The sequence below is a fragment of the Telmatherina bonti genome (genome assembly GCF_933228915.1).
Source record: "Telmatherina bonti genome assembly, chromosome: 2".
Classification (NCBI taxonomy): Eukaryota; Metazoa; Chordata; class Actinopteri; order Atheriniformes; family Telmatherinidae; genus Telmatherina; species Telmatherina bonti.
Genome location: NC_136620.1, coordinates 16,719,487 through 16,739,589, shown reverse-complemented (window position 1 = coordinate 16,739,589; position 20,103 = coordinate 16,719,487). Strand labels below are relative to the sequence as shown.

General features: G+C 40.7%; 2 protein-coding genes across 2 annotated transcripts in view; one reads left to right on the top strand and one right to left on the bottom strand.

Moving 5' to 3' along the window:
- LOC306768225 (voltage-dependent calcium channel subunit alpha-2/delta-4-like) overlaps positions 1 to 20,103 on the top strand; it is a gene marked incomplete at both ends in the record, with an annotated part of 83,448 nt that overhangs the window by 33,763 nt on the left and 29,582 nt on the right. The window contains 19 exons of the mRNA XM_079256491.1: positions 1,071 to 1,145; positions 2,050 to 2,139; positions 2,223 to 2,336; positions 3,734 to 3,812; positions 3,878 to 4,011; positions 4,221 to 4,238; positions 5,363 to 5,440; positions 6,215 to 6,295; positions 6,378 to 6,452; positions 8,325 to 8,411; positions 8,549 to 8,620; positions 9,844 to 9,905; positions 10,082 to 10,149; positions 10,325 to 10,370; positions 10,932 to 11,029; positions 11,245 to 11,335; positions 11,566 to 11,658; positions 11,847 to 11,968; positions 12,055 to 12,123. Coding sequence (XP_079112617.1) covers positions 1,071 to 1,145; positions 2,050 to 2,139; positions 2,223 to 2,336; positions 3,734 to 3,812; positions 3,878 to 4,011; positions 4,221 to 4,238; positions 5,363 to 5,440; positions 6,215 to 6,295; positions 6,378 to 6,452; positions 8,325 to 8,411; positions 8,549 to 8,620; positions 9,844 to 9,905; positions 10,082 to 10,149; positions 10,325 to 10,370; positions 10,932 to 11,029; positions 11,245 to 11,335; positions 11,566 to 11,658; positions 11,847 to 11,968; positions 12,055 to 12,123 — 1,552 coding nt within the window. The remainder of the gene's footprint in view (positions 1 to 1,070; positions 1,146 to 2,049; positions 2,140 to 2,222; positions 2,337 to 3,733; positions 3,813 to 3,877; positions 4,012 to 4,220; positions 4,239 to 5,362; positions 5,441 to 6,214; positions 6,296 to 6,377; positions 6,453 to 8,324; positions 8,412 to 8,548; positions 8,621 to 9,843; positions 9,906 to 10,081; positions 10,150 to 10,324; positions 10,371 to 10,931; positions 11,030 to 11,244; positions 11,336 to 11,565; positions 11,659 to 11,846; positions 11,969 to 12,054; positions 12,124 to 20,103) is intronic.
- Positions 15,454 to 18,160, bottom strand: LOC306764429 (uncharacterized protein; the record flags this gene model as incomplete). The annotated part of the gene is made up of 3 exons (XM_079251604.1): positions 15,454 to 15,932; positions 17,175 to 17,858; positions 18,115 to 18,160. 3 exons carry the CDS (start codon positions 18,158 to 18,160, stop codon positions 15,454 to 15,456), a joined length of 1,209 nt encoding a protein of 402 aa, XP_079107730.1.

Genomic DNA, 20,103 nt, shown 5'->3' with positions numbered 1-20,103 from the left:
CATCTATCTTTACCAGTATTTTGATTTGAGACAGAAGGTTGCATTATTGGTACCAAAACTTTTAAAGATCAGAACCAGAAGAAGAGCATCCAGAGAAGGTTTGGTTTGATTCAGGACACGTAACACCATATGGCCAGTATGTAGTTTAAAAGCATGTGCACATAAAAAATACAGTGTACACAGTCAACACTGAGCTTACAACCTTTAGAGAAATCCTAGTAGCTGCGTTTCCATTACAGTTTTTCACTAAATAAAAGGGATATTTCAAAGATTTTGACAAATTACTGTTGCAATTTGCTGGTGTTTCCATTGAATAGATTTTACAAAAATGGTGCCAGGTAGCAGGGTTGTTTCAGGGTTTTCCACTTTCTGCAGATCTGCCACAGATTTTCAAAGCAATTCTCCCTTGTTTTCCTTTTGTATTTCTTTGTAAAACTGCATTTCGCTGTTGTTTGCTATCAAGGATGGCGGTTGTATTTTCTCTGTCGATCCAAACAGTGCCCCTCTTTGCTTGAAACAAACTGGTCACATGACCTCCTACGTCATGTCCATCACATAAGTATATCGACACGTCTGAAAAACCTTGTTAGAGATATTTAATTTTTTTTCTAAATGAAGGTTTTTCCATGACCAGATTTTTATTGCAATATTTAGATTTTATGCAATTGTGGGGTGTAATGAAAGCACAGCTTGGAATGGTGAAGCAACCTCCAGAATGTATGAGGAGATATGCTGATGAGAAAGAGACAAATAAAGAAATAAATGAAAAACTTTCTAAATCTACAGAAATTTATAAAATGTAGAGTAAAAACAGCTAACGCAGACACCCAGTTTTTTTTTGTTTTTGTTTTTTTTTTATCAGAGCAGCAGTACTTTACTCTCTGGTAGAACAAGAAGGAAAAACAACTTTCAGTGCATCTAATCTGCCCTAAACCTGAGATCTCACTGGACAAGAGGTTGATTTGCTCCTTGAAAACAGAAGGATTTTTTGGGTTTGTTGACATGTTGACTGCTGTGCAGGAGTCATTTGAAATAAAACTTTTTCTCTCCCGGTGTTTTCCTGTCTGTAGTACACCGACTATGTTCGCTACGTGGAGCCATGCTTCAGAGGAACTCTGGTCCAGGCTGACTTGGACAACAGGGAGGTAAGACTATTATGTGATTCATGACAGCTTAAAGAGCTGAGGAGGCAACTTAGGTCTCATCACACACACCCACACACACACACACACACATGCATGCACGCATTGACACACTGAGGAATGCCCTCGGAGGCGTCATCAGATCAACTACTTGGCCGGCATCTTCAGGTAACTCCAGAAACCAGGCCAGTTCAATTTAGCTCTGAGTGGGTGTGTGTCGGTGTGTGTTTTCCTTTTTTTTTTTCTTTATTCCTTTTTACTTGTTCAAGTGAGTTTGAGTTGATGATCTAAAAAAATCAGGACATTTTTCTTTGTTTCTAAAAGAAATTGAGACCTGAGGACAAAGGTTAAAGCCTTTCTGCTGCTGTTCTTATAGAAAATCTAAATCCTTTATGAATGAGTAAAAACAAGCTGCCCAGTTAGGAACAAATGTCTTAAATCTTCAAGGATCATGGCTGAAATGATCTGCCACACCACTTTTAACGATGTTTTAAAGAAGTCTCTACTGTTCCTAATCTGTTTCTTTAATATTTCTATGGAGTTTCTTTTTTTTTCTAATGAATTCCTCACAAGTTTCTATGGAGTTTCTATCTATTGGGCTATGATTACAGCGTAAAGCTATTTCACAAAAATCAGCAGGTTTATGTTTAGTTGACTATTACATGGATAATTGCACGGTGGGAGATTGCAATCACCTAAACCACTAAGAAATTCCGAATCAGACTGAATACCAACAGGAGAATATTACAGGGTGTTTAGGGTCTCTGCTGCCATGTTGGGCTGTAGCTTTCCAACTATGTGTAATAAGACATCTACTACAATTATTAAAGGGGAGAAATAATCAACCAAACAGTAATTCCCTTACATTTGGGGTAAGTTTAGTTGTTGTCCTGTCTTCCTCTCTCAGCACTTTAAGTTGCTAGTGGATGAGCTGCATGTCAAAGGAGAAGCAAAAATCAAGAATGCCATGAAGGAATCCTTCAAGATACTGAATGAGGTTTGTGCATCTCTTTGCTCTCAGAGCTTTGATGGATGTTTAGGGTTTTGTTGTACACATGTAAACTCTTTATTTGTATGCAGGCGAGGGTGAATGGTCAGGGCAGCATGTGTAACCAGGCCATCATGCTGATCACAGATGGAGCCATGGAGGACTTTGAGTCTGTCTTTGAGGAATTCAACTGGCCTGAGCGCAGGGTAAGGACTGGCGCTGAAACTGAGAAATCTTTTGGGTTTCCAATGACCACGAGAACCTGTGATGGCCTCTATGTCTTTATATGTAAATATTCCAAGAAACCATATCTAATAAATCAAAGAATGCCTATAAATCAGCAAGATATCCAGAAAATACAGCTGGACATTTAAATCTGCAACCATCTGTCACCCATGTAAGGCTTGAACAGGCCAGTTGATGGAAGATTGTAGGAAAACACAGGAAAGGTTGGACACAGGGAGTTATGATTTTATGCAAATATTCAGCATTAAACGTTTGAATTGTGTTGACTTAACTACGTGTTGCATGTCAGGTTTGTGTAATTTTTTCATGTTTTGATTAGAAGGGGCACCTATTGAAATATGTATTTACGTTAAGCTGAATGTACCAAGTTTTTCTCTGAGAAATTTGTTTTTTCGATGGAGGTGCTGTCCCTCCTTCTCACCAGCATTGGAAATACCTGCAGGTTTTTTTTTTCTTTTATAAAAAAAAAAAAAAAAAACAATAAAAGAGGATGCAAAATGAAAAAATAAATACCTGGTGTTTTGTTTAGTTGGTGTGCATGTCTGTCCCATTTCCAAAAAAGTTGTGAATAAAAACAGAATACAACTATTTCCAAATCTCTTCATTTTTAATCCCTAAATGAACAAAAAAAAACACATCAGATGTTCAAACTGAGGCCAAATTTTAGCTCATTTTGAAACTGATGGCAAAAACACATCTGTAAAGGTTGGAAGAGGGACAGCAAAAGGCTGGAAAAGTAAGTGGTAAAAATAAACAGCTAGAGGAGCATTTAGCCGTAACCATTAGAAACACAGATGCAGTCATTTGTTTGCTTTCCCATTAAAACAATCCCATTTGTTTATATGGAAATCAGATCTACTTTGCAAGGTGTAAATGATCATTATGCTGACTGTTTGTTTCACTCATGTCTTGTAGCGTGTATGAGTGAATGTACTAAAATAATCCTCCTTTCACTGGAATGCTGAGCATTGCATTCATTTACTCTGAAGGCTCATTTATGCTCCCTTTATGTACATGATCGGAGTGCATATCAGCTACACTGCTTAACACTGTCCCGACAGTTTCTTTGCTTCATTGGGGTCGTTAGTTTCCCTAAAAACTGACCAAATATCGCAGATAAATAAAAATGATTGAATATTCATCTGACTTTTTCAGAACCATGAATGGGTTTTGAGACTCATGGATTGAGTTTTCATGGATCTGATGAATTGTCAGCACCTTTTCCAAGATTATACTGTATATAGCATTTGCTACATGTTTCATCCTCATCCGGATGTACTTTAAATACCAGAACTGCTGAGGTAGCGTAAACAAGCTGTTGCTCTGTGAGATTCATGTCTTTTATTTGTCTGCCCAGGTGAGAGTCTTCACCTACCTGATTGGCAGAGAGATGACCTTCGCTCAAAACACCAAGTGGATTGCCTGCAACAATAAAGGTTAGTGTGTGTGTTTGTATTTTCTCTGCTTTACACATTCATGCAGGACAGGTTCGTGTTTCCAGGTTATTATACACACATCTCAACACTGGCTGACGTACAGGAGAACGTCATGGAATATCTGCACGTGCTCAGTCGACCCATGGTCATTAACCACGACCATGACATCATTTGGACGGAAGCTTACATGGATACTGTGGTGAGATTATCTGACCAATTAGATGGCTTCATACATCACATATACCTTTATCCCGTTGTTGTTTTATTACCATAAACGCACTGTGCAGCTGTCATCATCATCGCCATCTCTCATCCTCATCATTTCATGTTCATCTGTCTGTTTGCTTCTGGTGTATTTGGTTTAATCTCCCATGATCCTCTGGGCCATCCCTTCCTTCACCGTGGCAGCTTCCCAACACAAATGAGGTAAAGAGCAAGTCGGTGAAGAACTGTAGATGATTAGTTACTTCCTGTTCAGACTGATTCAGAGACAGATCCTGACTCAAGTTTCACACCCCAGTGGTTCCCAAATCACCACACAGGATAATAGATGCTGGTGCAACTTCAGCAGAAACCTGGAACCTCAGTCCTGACCTCTGACCCCTTTTGATCCTGCTCCATGACAGAAACATCCTTGTATACCCAGTTAACTTGTACTGAGCATTTGCTCTGCTATGTGTTTTCTGACTTTGGTGAGAATCAGTAATTTATGTAAATGTATTGTCTTACAACGAAGAACATGCAAAGTATCTTTTATATGTCCGTAGAGGTTCTCACATGAGTTTTATATTGACCTGTGGAAATGTACTGATATCAGTAGGGGTCGTTGGACCATCACTGAGTTTCAGAGGTGGTAATTCCTGATCCAGAAAGTAAAAGTCCTGCCATGTTTTTGGAGCTACCTGTACATTTATAACAGGTGTTTTCACTAACAGGCTTGTTTACCTGGCAAATAAACTCTGCTCAATAAATTCAGCTTGTTTGGTGACTGGTCGGACTTTACTTTCTGGACCAGGAATTGCCGCTTCTGCTGAGTTTAAAAAAGTGGTGCCCAAAGTCAGTTCACAAGGTCTGCTGACCTGCAGGTTTTTATGTATCCCAGTTCCCACCTGATCCATGAAAAGGATCCAACAGCCAATAAAGTTCTGAGAAATGAGTGATTAGTTTGAGTTAGATGTGTTGGAACAGGGATACATGGAAAAACTGCAGAATTGTGGCCCTCGTAGACCAGAGCTGGACACCACTGGGTTAAAGTGATACAGCATCACCTGGAGGTTAAACACAGAACTGCAGCATGACTGTTTCACCAACGAGGAAGAATTGTGCCAGAAAATACCTATATCCAATATTGAGAACATATTTATTAGAATTAGAAATGAACACATTGTTAAATCATGATGTGGACTTGAAAGTAAATTAGACAAAATATTATTAACAATATCATTAAAAAACAAACAGGAAACACTTAATGTATTTAAACCATTTATAACTTATCCTATCATTTCCTCTTAATATTTACTAACAACTGTGATGTTCCAAATATTTCTCAGCTCTTTGCCACCAAAGCTCAGAGTCTCCTGCTGATGACCTCAGTGGCCATGCCTGTCTTCAGCAAGAAGAAGGAAACGGTCAGTAACAACTTCATAGACATCATCTTCACATAATCAGCATTGTAATGTTTCTCTACACAGTAGTTAGCCATGTTGACATGTTGATGTTTTTTCTTTGGTCCAGAGTCAAATAAATGAACAAATATGGTTCCAGCCCAAATGAGTCAACACACACTTTATATTAGGTCTGTTGGGGAAAATGTAGCAACTTGCAGCTGTTTGCAATAAACAAATCAAACAAATATCAGAAGTATTTTTGTCCAAATTCAATAGAAAATTAATTCTGAACAGAAGCCCCCATAAGCCAATGTCTTGTAAGTTTACATTTTAGTTTCTCCAACACTCCTGGTTCAAATGAAAACTTCTCCAACAGCTTGTCACCAGCACAACCCTTAATGACCCATTAATCTGAGTCACCTCAAACCTGCAGGGATGCTCTGAAGACTGGAAATTCTCCTCCTTGAGCTAAAACTGTTTAATGGATGGCATAACTAAACATAATGGATATATAACTTGATAACATTTCTGAAAAAATAATCCAAATATCTTAAGTATGAATAAACGGTTGAATTAGCTGACTGGGAGTTTAATGGAAAGCAGGGGTCACCAGTGCTACCATTTCCTGACTTAAATGAATACATCTTTAAGAGGCATGTGCAAAACTTGGGAAATTCCCATCAGAGCCCGACTGAGAACCCTGAAAAGACTCCAGCGCTGAGGAAGACTCATTGATGAGATGTTATGTTGTAAATGTGTGAGTGATTAGAGCTGTTATAATGCTTCTGTCTCCAGCTGTCTCATGGGATCTTGCTGGGAGTGGTTGGCACAGATATTCCTCTCATGGAGGTGATGAAGTTGGCCCCCAGATACATGGTGAGCTCCAAAGTCCAGTTTAGTATCCTGTATCCCAGAAAACATCTTATGAACAGATTCTTTGTTTTCTGTGACTTCTCAGCTTGGAGCGCACGGCTACGCCTTCCTCCTCAACAACAACGGCTACATCCTGGCTCATCCTGACCTTCGACCCCTGGTGAGCTCTGATCCTGGCCTCTAGGTCTTCTGTAGACACAGATGATTTAACTCAAGTGCTTTCACAGCATATCCGATTTACTCCATAAACTTTTGTCACTAATCTGAATATGACTGATCAGGTTCATACTGACATCACGCACCGTCCATTTCATCAGCTTTACCGTTAAAGTCGAGTCTCCATTGTTTATTTGTGACATAGCTGGGATGCAGTTTGGTTGGATTTGAACTTTTTATTTTACCATTTAAATCAGAGGCGTCAAACAAACAGACTGGGGCCAGAATACGCCTTCCAGAAGGTCCAGTCTGGCTCACAGGAGGGCTTTGGTACATGCAAGATATCTACTGTAATATTCTATTAAAAGTATCTGTAATCACTAATTTGTTCCCGCAAGGGGTGTGTACATGATTTCTAATTAATAAACCAAATAAAAAGTGTAAATACATCAAGTTTTCAAGATATACCATGGAGACGTGGGCCGAATTGTAGAGATGGAGGCAGAATGCTGAGTACGTTCCAGGAATCTTGTTTTCATGGCTGAACTACAACTTACACAGTGAACCAGCAAAGTAAAACTACAACTATAGGGGTAAAAATACACAGAACACAACAAAACACAGGTGACACGGATTAACTATATGAAATCAGGTGAGCTACAAGGCAAAACAGGAAAAACTGCAAAATAAAAGAGGAAACCAGAACTGAGAAAACACATGAAACCACCACACCATAACACAAATATGTAAATGTGCAACTGAGGCCAAGATGACAAACGACAATGATTTTTCTTCAGAAATTTCAGGTTGTATCTATCATTTTCAAAAAAGAAAGTTTATTAAGTGTTGATGTCTTGATAATCTAGTTGTTCTTCTTTGTACTAAAACAAAGTAAAAAAAATATGGCATCTTCATAAATTATAGGTTATAGTGCTGTTATTTAGCTGGTTTGAACCGCTGGAGATCAGACTGAGTATGGGAACCTGAACTAAACTGACTTTGATGCTTCTGGTTCAAGTTATTAAAAAAAAGAGTGTTAAAATCTAGACTGAAACATCAGCTAGTGTGTCAGATTATAGTGTGCTGATGGTGTTAATCGTGTTATCCTGCCAGCTCATGTTTTACTATACGGTGTTGAATTATAGCATGAATAAAGAAGCTGCAGAACACTTCAGAGACCTTCCTCATCTGTTAGATCTTTCTGTGTCCATCAGCGGGACATAAACATGGAGCGTTGCCTGCTTCTGCGCTTTTCTGAGGGACCGCTGGTCAGATTACAGATGTGGGTCTTTAGGAAGCGGTTTTTGTTCCTTTAGTGTCTCGGTGTAGAAAAGCCGTGAAGATTTGTTTTAGTTCCTTCCATTAAGCATCAGCTGCATGTGCGGTTGAATGCATGTTTTTCCTGCTGGCTGGGAAAAGTTTGGGGGGTATTCAAAATTATAACTATGTGACCTTCCTGTCCAAGAAAAAATATGTTGCATGACTCTGTTCACTGCATATATTAACAATATGATGCAAAATGGAGCCAGCAGCCATGATTATTTTAGTTCAGTATAGTGGTGGATGTGCCTGATCTGGCAACAAGAGCACACACAGATTTACCATCTGGTTTTAAAAGAATTATCTTCATCACTCCCAGATGTTTTCCAGTTTGTCAGTGGTTCAGCTGGATCTGGAATTTCTGGATCAACACATTAAAAGGATCATTTGTGCCAAACCTTTGGGAATAATGTTTTAGTTTTAACAATATCAACAATATCAGATGACAAATGCAGACTGTCGATGTGCAGAAGCCCTGAAGGGAACATTGAGATATTAGGAATTTATAAGGAGATCCACCCCATCTCCCAGTAACGGTGCCCCTTCTGTCCTGCAGTATAAAGATGGAAAGAAACTGAAGCCGAAGCCAAACTACAACAGTGTGGATCTGTCTGAGGTGGAGTGGGAAGACGTCGACGAGCTGGTAAACACAGAATAACTGATGATTTTCTCATATTGCTACGATGGTGGTTTTTTACATTTTATCAAACCGTTGTTCATTCAGGTACCGCGATAGCTACTGGTTGTATTTAAGCTGAAGTGTCACTTCTGTCATTCCAGCTGAGAACGGCGATGGTGAAAGGAGAGACAGGCAGCATCACTCTGAGCATCAGAGCGTCTGTGGATAAAGGGGTAAGGGATTCTTCAGGCCACGGGGATTTATCTTCATTCAGTTATGGAGTTTAACCCAGAAACAAACAGTCCTCAGTGGGAGGTGATTATTTACCCTGTTAATAAACCCTGAGTCTTTACACTTCATCTCTGGTACCGGCTGTTGTCATACATAACCTGTATGACATGCAGTATGATGCAGATGAGGAAAAAATACTCAAAGTGCCTTTATGGCTTAAAATAGATTAAATAAACCGAATGTAACTTTTTTACATTTTTTTTGGTAAATTTTTTTGAAGCTCATTGCCTATCGGCAACATTGTCCTATAATCATGTAAAGTGAAACCATGAATTATTTATTTATTTATTTGTTTATTTATTTATTTATTTATTCATTCATTTATTTATTTATTTATTCATTTATTTATTTATTTGTAAAATGTTAAACTGTGTCAGCAAGTTATAATAAATGCCTTTATAAATGTAAAAGCCTTTTAAAAGGAAGTCTTTTAGTGGGTTTATGTCTGATCCTTGTCCACAGGATGCTCTTCTGCAGAAGCCATTTGGCTTCAGACCACTTTTTTCTACAAGGTTCTGTAACAGTTGCTGTGATTGGCCGGGGTGACTCGTTTGCATATTTTCCAATCTGTTTTGCGGTGCTCCTGTTCTGTTCTGCACCGTATCATAAATATGCAAACATCAAGAGTTCACTCTTCAGAATGAAACCTAAGGACGTTTCAAAGTATAAATGACCAATTTTGACTCCTCACATAATAATGTTAATAATAAATAATGAAAAACATTGAAAATAGACTGTGGCACAGTTTTTAAGTTAGGACCCCTAAAAGTTTCTGCCCTCTCTACATGAGCTGGTCAGTTTCGCCCCTGCTGTTTCAGTAAGGTTTCCTCAGACCCATGTGACAGATCTCAGCATTGTTATTGGTTCCCTGTGGCGTTCTATCCCTGTCAAAGCATTGCCTCACTCAAATACATGCATTCAATGTTCCAGGTAAAATAAAATGGCCGTGTTTCCTAAATGCTGCTCCGTACACAAGAGGTTAAAAAGAGTTTGTTTTACTGCTTTGATCAGTCCTGAACTCACTGTTCTGTAGCAACAACTATGTGAAGTGATGCCGGCGGACAGACAGGAAGCCAGACATGACAGTGACATGAGTTCATACTGTAAACATGACTGAATCACTGTTCTGATCAAAGCTTAACACCATTCTGTTGCCATCCAACAGAAAAGACCCCTTTACCTGGTCAATGACTATTTCTACACAAACATTGATGAAACACCTTTCAGGTAAATCAGCTATTGAACTTCTTTTATATTTCCATTATCTGTGACATTTTCTTTTTCTGTGTTGATGTCTTCAGTTATGCCTGAGTGATGCGGCCACTTTAGGGCAGCATGACACAGCTGAGAGGTTAATGGAGCATCTTGATGGATCCCTTTTTTTGCTTTGGTTCTCTCTGCAGCTTCGGCATGGTGCTGACGAGGGGTCACGGCAGTCTGATGTTTGTGGGAAACGTGTCTGTGGAAGAAGGTTTGATTTTCAGCAATGTTGTTTATTCAAGGCTTGTTTGTGATGTATTGATAATAAACTTCATACAGACACGCTGGAGTCTGATGACTTCATTTACCCAGACCCAAATGAAAAATAAATTCACTGTCTGTTTGCATTGAAAACTGAATCAACTGCATATTTCTTTCCTTTGCAGGACTGCACGATCTGACGTCCCCAGACCTCAGGATCGCTTCTGAGTGGTATGCTTTAGTTCAGAGATCTTATTTGTCCTTTATTGACAGGGGGTCATATAGCAACAAAAGAAAGGTCCCTCTCTCTAACACACAGTAATATAGACCACTGAGATCACTTTAGTCACAGTAGAGAAACATAATAAAATCATCTTTACATAAATAATGTGGATCACTGTTGTGGAAAAAATGACCAAAGAGTCTGGATGAGTTGGAAATAGATTAACAAGAACAGGACAGGTAAATGAACAGGTTACAACCAGAGAAACTGTTCAGAAAATCGTTTCTAATGGAGTTCTGACCACAAGGTCAGAGAAGAGTCTGTTTTAAACCACAGTCTTCAGAAAGGCCGACTATCCCATCACTGGGATGACTGGAGATATGGTTCTCATTCATCATCATCATCATTGTCCATCAGATCCTTTCCTGGGTCATGTTGTTTTATATCAGGATGCTAATGATCAGTTTTTATTGCATACTTTTTCCTCTCTACTTATTTATTTTGCCAGTATGTGATCTACTTTGGTTCCAACTTATTTAGTCCCCGTCTGATAAAACCGTTTTCCTCAGGACTTACTGTGAGACGGACATTGATCCCGCTCACCGAAAATACTCTCAGCTTCAGGCTGTGGTTCGCTACCTGCAGGGGAAGGAGCCTGACCTTGAGTGTAGGTTTTCCACATCATTTCTGCTTTTATTCATAAATATGTCAATATTATCTTTGTTTGTCATTCATTCTGTTCTTTCTGCATCAAACTTGTTAACATACACAAAAGTTTGGGATCACTTTCCCATTAAATCCAGCGTGAAAGTAACCCCATACTTTTGAGCGGTAGTGTGTGTTTGGTTTAGTTTCACCCTGACGTCTCCATCCGTTGCTCAGGTGACGAGGTGTTACTACAGCAGTTGTTGTTTGATGCCGTGGTAACAGCTCCAGTGGAGGCCTACTGGAATGCCTTGATGCTGAATGACAGGTGAGAACCACAGTTTTACAACGTATGTTGAAGGCATTAAAAGTTCATGGTCACAGTCAGGTGGTGAACTGCCTTTCAGAGGCGTTTTTAATCCTTAAAACCCTGCTAGTTGTCCAGGACCACCAGGCTCCTCCGGTTATATTCTCAACAATTTCACTGTAAAATTTACAATCCATTCATGCCTTCTTCTGCCTGTCATTTTTCCCTGGTGCATCTGGTCTGCGGGTCAGGGTGGAGTCAGGGGTGGAGACAGCATTCCTTGGGACTCGTTCTGGACTGATGAGGCTCATGAGATACGCGGGAACAGAGATGAGGGTGGCAAAGTAAGATTCAGATGTTCTTTATGTACAGTTCTGAGTTTGTCTCCGAAAATTCCCTTCCCTCCCCAAACGTCTTTTGTGTGGGTGGATGATGATAGAATGGTTGAAGAGGACACATTAAAACATGAAAAGCTTCTGATTTGTAGGTCTCAGAGGCACGAACCAGATAAAATTCTTTTTCTTCCTCACAGGAGGTTTCTGACTCCATCTGATAAAGACAACCTGTTCACCATCGACCACTTCCCCCTGTGGTACCGCCTGGCTGTGGAAAACACTCCAGGGACATTTTACTACTACCCTGTTAATGACAAAGGTTGGTTAATCAACATCACAGCAGCTGTAAACATTCATTTCTTCGGCCCTAAATCTTCAGTTCTGAGTAGAATTTTCTGTCAGCAGGAGTGAAATACATCATAGCAACGACAGCGGTGACGGTTTCATCTGGAGGAAAGGTGGCCATGGCAGGAGGTGAGTTTCTCTGCTGTAGCTGTGCTTCGTTGTTCAGACAGGAAGTCAGTGGGAGATGACTGGCAGTGTGTAAGATGGCGTTTTATGCATCTCTCTTTGGGCAACAATTGTTTTTAATCACAGTACTGGTGGGTGATTTCATCGAAGTAATAGATACCACACAGTTAGCTTTCCTCTGGAGCAGATTTCTCCTGACTTTTCAAATCATTTTAACGTCATTCCTGCATGAATACCAGAGTTTATTGGAAAGAAATGAGTCACATAATGAGAAAAGAAGTTTATAGCATGCTGTTCTGAGAGACTTCGGAGTAATAATTGGAAATAATTGTTTTTTTTGTTTGTTTTAAAAGAATTTATGAGATAAATAATGTGTATGTTTGTCCATAACCTCACTAAAAGCCTGGAGTGTTATTTTTAAATTTTCAGTACTATAGGCAAAGCAAGGCAAGTTTATTTGTATAGCACCTTTCATGTACAAGACTATTCAAAGTGCTTTACGTGAAACATTATAAAGCATTACAGAAGGTGTAAAAAAGCATAACAGACAACAACAAATAGCAAAATCACAATAAAATCCTAAATGATGCTACAATAATTAAAAGCAAGATCAAATAAAAGCTAATGTGCAGATTTCATGCAGGCGCATGAGAAAAGAAACGTTTTTAACCTGGATTTAAATGTTTCTAGATTTGGTGAGTTTAATCTCCATCGGCAGTTTGTTCCACTTGTTTGCAGCATAACAGCTAAATGCTGCTTCTCCATGTTTAGTCTGGACTCTGGTCTGGACACAGATGTATTCTGGGATTTGTAAACAATCAGCAGGATTTTAAAATCTATTATGTGACTGACTGGAGTGTGTTGCTACTCTTGTTGAATGATGTCACACATGCAGTTCACTTCCAGTCCACGTCCACTTTATCAGGTCTGCCTTGCTAGTATCGGGTTGGACCCTTTTTTCCTTCAGAATTGCATTAATTTTCTATGTCTCATATTCTCAATGTGTTGGAATCATTCCTCAGAGATTTTGATTCATATTAAGATGAAGTATCACACATTTATGATGAGAATCTTCCGTTCCACCACATCCCAAAGCTGCTCTGTTGGACTGAGATCTGGTTAATGTGGAGGCCAATGCAGCTCAGTGAACTCATTGTCATGTTGAAAAAAGCAGTTTGGAAATGATTTGAGCGTTGTGACATGGTGCATTATCCTGCTGGAAGTATCCATCAGAAGATGCTACAGTGTGGTCGTAAAGGGATGGACGGCCACGTTGGTACTAAGGGCCCAACTGGTAAGATAAAACATCAAGTTTTCTTGATCAAGGTAACTTGTCAACCATGTTTTCTCCAAATAATAGTCAAGTAACCAGGAATAATATATTAAGAAAAGAAGACACTATTTCCAGAATGATAGTAGGATATTTTAAGATTCATTGCTTTTCATGCTAAAAACTTCCAAGTTCTTTGGGCTATCCTGAAAATAAAACCTTCTACAGACATCACATTAATGGCTTAATCAGTCTGTAATGTTGTTGGGGGGTGGTTGGAACAAGCTTATTTATTGATTCTATTAGCCAGTGTCAAGATGGAGATTATTAATGTAAAAACATTAAAACATGAACCACGTGTCGCTGTGATGGATCCATGCTTTCATTTTGCTTCCTCCTAATTCTGATCCTACCATCTAAATGTGGAGCTGAAATGGAGACTCATCGCACCATCACAATGTCTTTCCATCATCTGTTGTCCAGTGCAGGTGTTTGTGTGAATTGCAGCCTGAGTTTCCTGTTCTTGGCTGCAGGAGTGGCGCCCGGTGTGGTTTTCTTTGTCTGCTTCAAGGCTGCTCATGTTGTGTGTTCAGAGTTGTTTTACATACCTGGGTTGGAACCAGTGCTTATTTGACTTCCTGTTGCCTTTCTGTCATCTCCAACCAGTCTCGTTCATTCTCCTCTGACATTAGCAAAACATTCTGGTCCAGACAGCTGCTGCTTGTTGTATATTTTTTCTTTCTTATTCAGAATGTTCTCTGTAAACTCTGGAGATGATTGTGTGTGAAAATCCCAGTAGATCAGCAGTTTCCACAATACTCAGACCAACAACCACACCCATTCAAAGTCACTTTCCTTCCTTGTTATGATGCTCAGTTTGAACTTCAGCAGTCATATTGACTATGTTTACATGACTACATGTACAGAGTTGCTGCATTGCGATTGGCTGATGCCATATTTGCGTTTACAGGCAGGTGAACAGGTAAAGCCGATGAAGTGAATTTCTGATCCTTGTAAGAATATCAGCAGAACCTGTAGTAAATGTTTATTCTTTCATTTAATTTTTTTTTCACTAATTTAAAGATATGCTGCCATTTCTAAAAGAAACTCATTTTCTGTTAAAGAAAAGAGCTGAGTTCATGTGTTTGGTTGTCTAGTCTGTGTTAATATTAACGTCTGAACGTTTCATCCCGTGAACGGCTGTAGGATTTTGTACTTTAATAAGGATGTTTGTAGGAAGAAGAAAAAAAAGCATTTTAGATAAATAGAGTTTATTATCTTCAGCATGATAAACAGTCCTTCAGTTGAATTTGAGACGGTGCTTGATGTGCTTATCAAAGAACGTAAATTCAGACACACATTTGTAGTTGAAGCTTGAGTGATGAGGATGATGTCCTCCTTCTGATCATCTGCACCACAGGGACATGACATTTTCATTGAATGTTTTATTGTGACCTTCAGGATTTGTGCTGGAATAGAAGCTGCTGTAGCTCAAAATGCCCTCTAGGTGGCAGTAGTAATCTAGTGTCGTGTGAATGCAGCTGTTCCGGATGAAGCTGAAGTATTGCTCCAAGCAGCAGGCTGTTCATCTGAAGGAATTCAACAGGGTGTCAAACATAAGGACAAAGAGTTACAAAGAGTTAAAAGATGACAAACATCAAATACACATCTGACGGAGTGAAAATGGAAAACTGAAACAAACAGAGAATCTGACAGACCATTGTACTTTTGGAGCTTGTGCTTGTTGCTTGTGCTCACATAGACAGACAGCCTGAACAAACAAAGGTACTTCCACATTTCTAAGAAATTAAAACACAAATGAAGGAGCTTTGAGGAGCAATTTCCAAAAAAGTTTCAAAGCTGTCTGAGAGAAGCAGCGCAGGGAAAGAAGGACTGGCAGAGCATCCATACAAGGAGGGGGCGCAGCCGTCAGCCTCACCGGGTCCAGTCCAGCAGTTCAGAAGTGAGCTGCAGGTTTCCCTCTGCAGATGTTGTCAAATCGGCCCAGCAAAAAAGCAATAAGAACATCTGGGAAGGATACATCGTCAGCGTGCACAGTTCTGTCAGAAGCTGCTGATTCGATACCCATGCACGAAGTCGCAGGTCTCTTTGGGGGGCGACTCTGGCGTGTCAGGAGAGGACATCTGCCCGTCCTCCACGTCTGTCTCAGCACCAGACTCGGCCATCAGAGGCTGCCCACGGCTCTTCATCTCTTTCTGGTACCGCGCCATCAAAGAGGCATACACACACCCGTAAGTGGCGGCGACCACCATCATGATGCACACCGTGCCACAAACCACACCCGCCACGATCTGCGTGCCGTGTGCCCGGCGCACGCTGACAGGCCTGTACCGCTGGCGAACACACTCGTCCGAGCTGCTGATCCGGCCGGGTGGGCAAGGAGGCCGGGTGGCGTGATCAGACGCCCCCTCCTTGGTGGGACTCTGCAGGCAGTAGCTGAACATCTCTGCTGGCACGCTGCGGATGTCCCTGCCCTTCAAACCTCTGGGGAGGCTGCACTGCATCACATCTACCAGCCCATCTATGAAGGAGTCAGACAAAGGGGGGGGGGGGGAGACAGAGAGGAGGAGAGACAGGGAGAGAGTCTTAGATCTTACGCCTTTTCCCAGCATACATCTATCCTGCCAGCGGGAGTTTAACCTTTAAAACCCTGTTTGGTTTTCCACGCTTTTAATCCCAGTCAACATCCAGGCATTCATTGAAGGATAGCCTCAGTTGTCAAATTAGGAGGTTTAAATGATGGAAAGTAAAGGTATCAATAGTTATAGCACCTAAAGAACATCCTAAACAACAAAGCAGAATGTATAACTTACAAAAGCCCTACTTTGTAGAACATATCAACAGTGACTAAGCTTTTTCTCTCATCTGCATATAATTGTCCAAAATTTTGGCTTTCAGGAGAAAAAAATATCGGTATTGACACACATTCACACCGTTTCCTAAAGCTGTATTTTGCTATTTACAGTTATGTTACTATTTACCTACAATCCTCACAAAACCAACTCCAGCTCAGCTCGAGTCTCTGTGCATCAAAAACCTCATACTGGCCTTGTTCTCGCCAAGGAGAACCCTTGTGTTTTCCTTCTCAGACAGACCTAGACTGTCCACTCACTTATCGATCTTTAGCTGCTCCTGATTGGACATTACTTCTAATTTAAGCTCTCCGATTGGTTGAAAGGTTGACAGGAAGTGGCTTTATCATCATTTCCAAGTCAAGATAGCGGTCTCTTAGCAACATAGTAGTGATAGTTATCTTTTTTTATGAGGAAAATATTTTTTAAAAGTTGTGGTACCACTTATTGTAGATTTACCACATTGTCTCTAAATAAACTATATTTAGAGGCTGGACTGTAAACCTTCTAGTCAGGCTGCACATGTCTGGGAAACAACTGTAGATCAACTAAAGGATAAGATATAGTTTACAATTTACTTCAAAGTACTGCTCCTGAGAAACAGCAGATAATATAAGTGAATGTGCTTTGATTACCTCCATCAAGGAGGTTATGTTTTTGCCGGTGTTTATCTGTTTGTCTGTCTGTCTGTGTGCAACATAACTCAAAAAGTTATGGATGGATTTTCATGAAATTTTCAGGACTTGTTGGAAAAGTGAAAAGGAAGAACTAATTTAATTTTGGTGGTGATCTGGATCACCGTTTGGATCCAGGAACTTTTTAAAGGCCTTGGCGGAGGTTTGGGCTTTCTGAGTGCTTTTCTAGTTATAGTTTTTGAACCACAAATGCAAGATCTTAAGCTCACTGCTCACCTCTATAAATCATCCACTCCATCCAGTGCTTGAAGTCCCTCAGTTTGCAGTTACACTCCCAGGGATTTCCCGCCAGCCTCAGCTGCTGCAGCTCCACCAGGGGCTCAAAGGTGGCTCTGTCCAGGGTCGCCAACCGGTTACTGGCCAGGGACAGCCAGGTGAGTCTCCGAAGCCCATCCAGTATGCCCTTCGGCAGCCAGAGGAGGCCATTGGAGGACAGGTCAAGCCCCTGCAGCTGCCACAGCCCGTTAAAAACCTCCTTGCTTAATCCGACACTCCCCTGACTTCCATTCAGGCCCTGGACAATCAGTGAGCTGCTGTTGAGGTCATTTTTTGCCAGATGTACGCCGAGGTAGTTGGAGGAGAGATTTAACCAGCGCAGTCTGCTAAGGCCTAAAAAGGTTTCAGGTTGAAAGCTGTAGAAGTGGTTCTGGGAGAGATCCAGGAGCTCCAGGCTGCTGAGGTTGAGCATATCAGTCTTGAGCAGGGAGGAGAGGTTGTTCTGGGAAAGACGGAGAACTAGAGAGTCCTGGCCCAGCAGCTCAAGGACGGGAGTCAAAGAAAGGAGGCCAACAGCAGAGCAGTCGGTCGTGTTGCCATAGCAGGAGCAGACACTCGGACAGCCGCCGACTGAGCTCAACAGGCCCAGCAGGATCAGGGACAAACTGGCAGCAACCGTGCAGACTGGAAGAGACATGCAAAAGAAATAGGTTCATCATCTAAATCTAAAATCCTGCAGAACAATTGGAAGAAAAACAAAACCTTATGAAAATGAGTTCTTCGTGATGTTCTTCGACGTCTGGGGATTATGTAGGGAAGCAGATTGTTTTCAATTACTCAGAAATAAGTTTTGTGTTGAATCCATCTCTTTGGGACACTGAGCATGTCCCAGGCATCATTACATCTCTGCAGGGTGTTGGATCGATGGGTGGAGACTCACCCAGACTCTCCAGATGCTTCGGTCCATGCTGGTCACAGTTCTTCATGTCTGCGACATCCACTCTGCTTTAACATGAGGCTGGCATCTGGAAAGTCTTGCCTTGTTCTGGGTCACATCCAGCTTTGAAGAGCATCCTGAATGACAGAAAAGCGAGTTTAAGTTCTTTGGCATCACTGATTTATGGCTGCTGATTCCACAAACATTGATGAGTGGATTTTCACAAAGAGGACTCTGAGAATGAAGCTAATGATTGTTTGGTGGATTGTGTCTTTGTGGTAACAATGCTCCATGGTAAGACATCTGACAGTTAGAAAGGAGCTACAGAGCCATATTTGTAGGGAAATGCATACTTCCTCCTTAGGCTAGTCACCCGTTTGGTCACACACTGCTGTGGGATGGCAGCCCAGTCTCCCACCAGCATCTGTAAGCAGTCAGCTAATGTGGTTGTGCTGGTCACTCTGGTAGCAGCAGAAGCCCAAGCTGAACCCACAAGTGTTGACTGAGGTTGAGATCAGGATTGTGGGGAGTTCATCCATCCTCTGATATCAGCTGAACTGAATTTGAATTTATTTATTTATTACAGACAGACATAACAAAAAACTGGTCTCAAAGGAAATGTTTGGTATCAGGTTTAGCAGGACTGCTAACTGTTAAAACATTCACTTAAAAGGAAGAACATGCCGTTAAAACATCAAGAGGGTTTCTGTATTAATTCAGTCTGAAAAATGTTCCACAGAATTGTGGCTCTGTGAGCAAAGGAAGATTGGCCAGATGTTCCCAGATATGTTTTTTTTAGGATAAAGCAGTAACTATACTGGCAGAGTTTGATTATTCCAGGGGTGTTACAGATGTTTCTACACCTTAGACCAGTGTTTTTCAACCACTGTGCCGTGGCACACTAGTGTGCCATTAGAGATTATCAGGTGTGCCCTGAGAAATTACCCTATTTTACCAAATTGGTCCAAAAAGCAGCTCTGTGTTCATCCAAACAGGCCCCAGTGAAAAGATAATAAAATTCCTTCTTCTTGTGTTTATCTGATTTCCATTCAAGAGGCTTTGACGAGATGGACTTTATATGACTAAAATGGACTTCAAAAAACAAAAAAAAACATTTGGTTTGTGGTGTGCTTTGTGTTTTTTGTTTGTTTTTTTTTTAGTGAAAAAAGTGTGCCTTGGTTCAAAAAAGGTTGAAAAACACTGCCTTAAACCAACTGGGTACATAATATAAAAAGTGCAGCACAATCATGGTGTTAAGATACAAGCTTGAATCATCAAAAGTCTTTAACATGTTTAAAATTTCAAAGGTTTTCAGAAATTTTATTTATAAATTGATAGCAACCTCTTTTTCATGTTTTACATGAGGGTGGAGCACAGTGACATCAGTGTATATTAGGAAGTCAGCATCAAGCCACACAGATAGGAGGCCATCTATATGTCAGGAGACCGAGAAGCAGTCACTGCTTTGCGGGGTTCAGCATAGTCGTCTTGGAGGACAGAGTTGGTCCTGTTGTGACTGTGTGTAGTTCTTCCATATGATAGTCAGACAGGTGCTTGTTAAAAGATGACACTGTTAAACACAAACATGCCTTGTGTTTTTCAGACTTCAGACACAAAAAGCAGCAGAATCAGCTGTTTGGCAGAGAACAGTTTTTCATGGAAGTAACCCATCTACACACCCCCCTTCTGCTCATCCCCACAGATGTGTTTTGCATACCAAAATGGCTCCATTTAAAAAGGGAAATACACAGAAGCATTGCAACAACAAACAAATAATCCACCCAGCTCTGATTTACTGACTGTTTCTGCTCAGTTTGATCATTTTCTCTGTGACGAGACGAGAAGAGGTATCCTTTATAGAAGATATAAAACTTCCCACATGAGGAGGAATCTTGCTTTGTGATGAGTTTGCTTTGCACTTTTGCAGCTCCGCATGGACTCACTTCCATTTATTGTGTTGTTACTGTGTGAAACTGAAGAATTATTCACTGC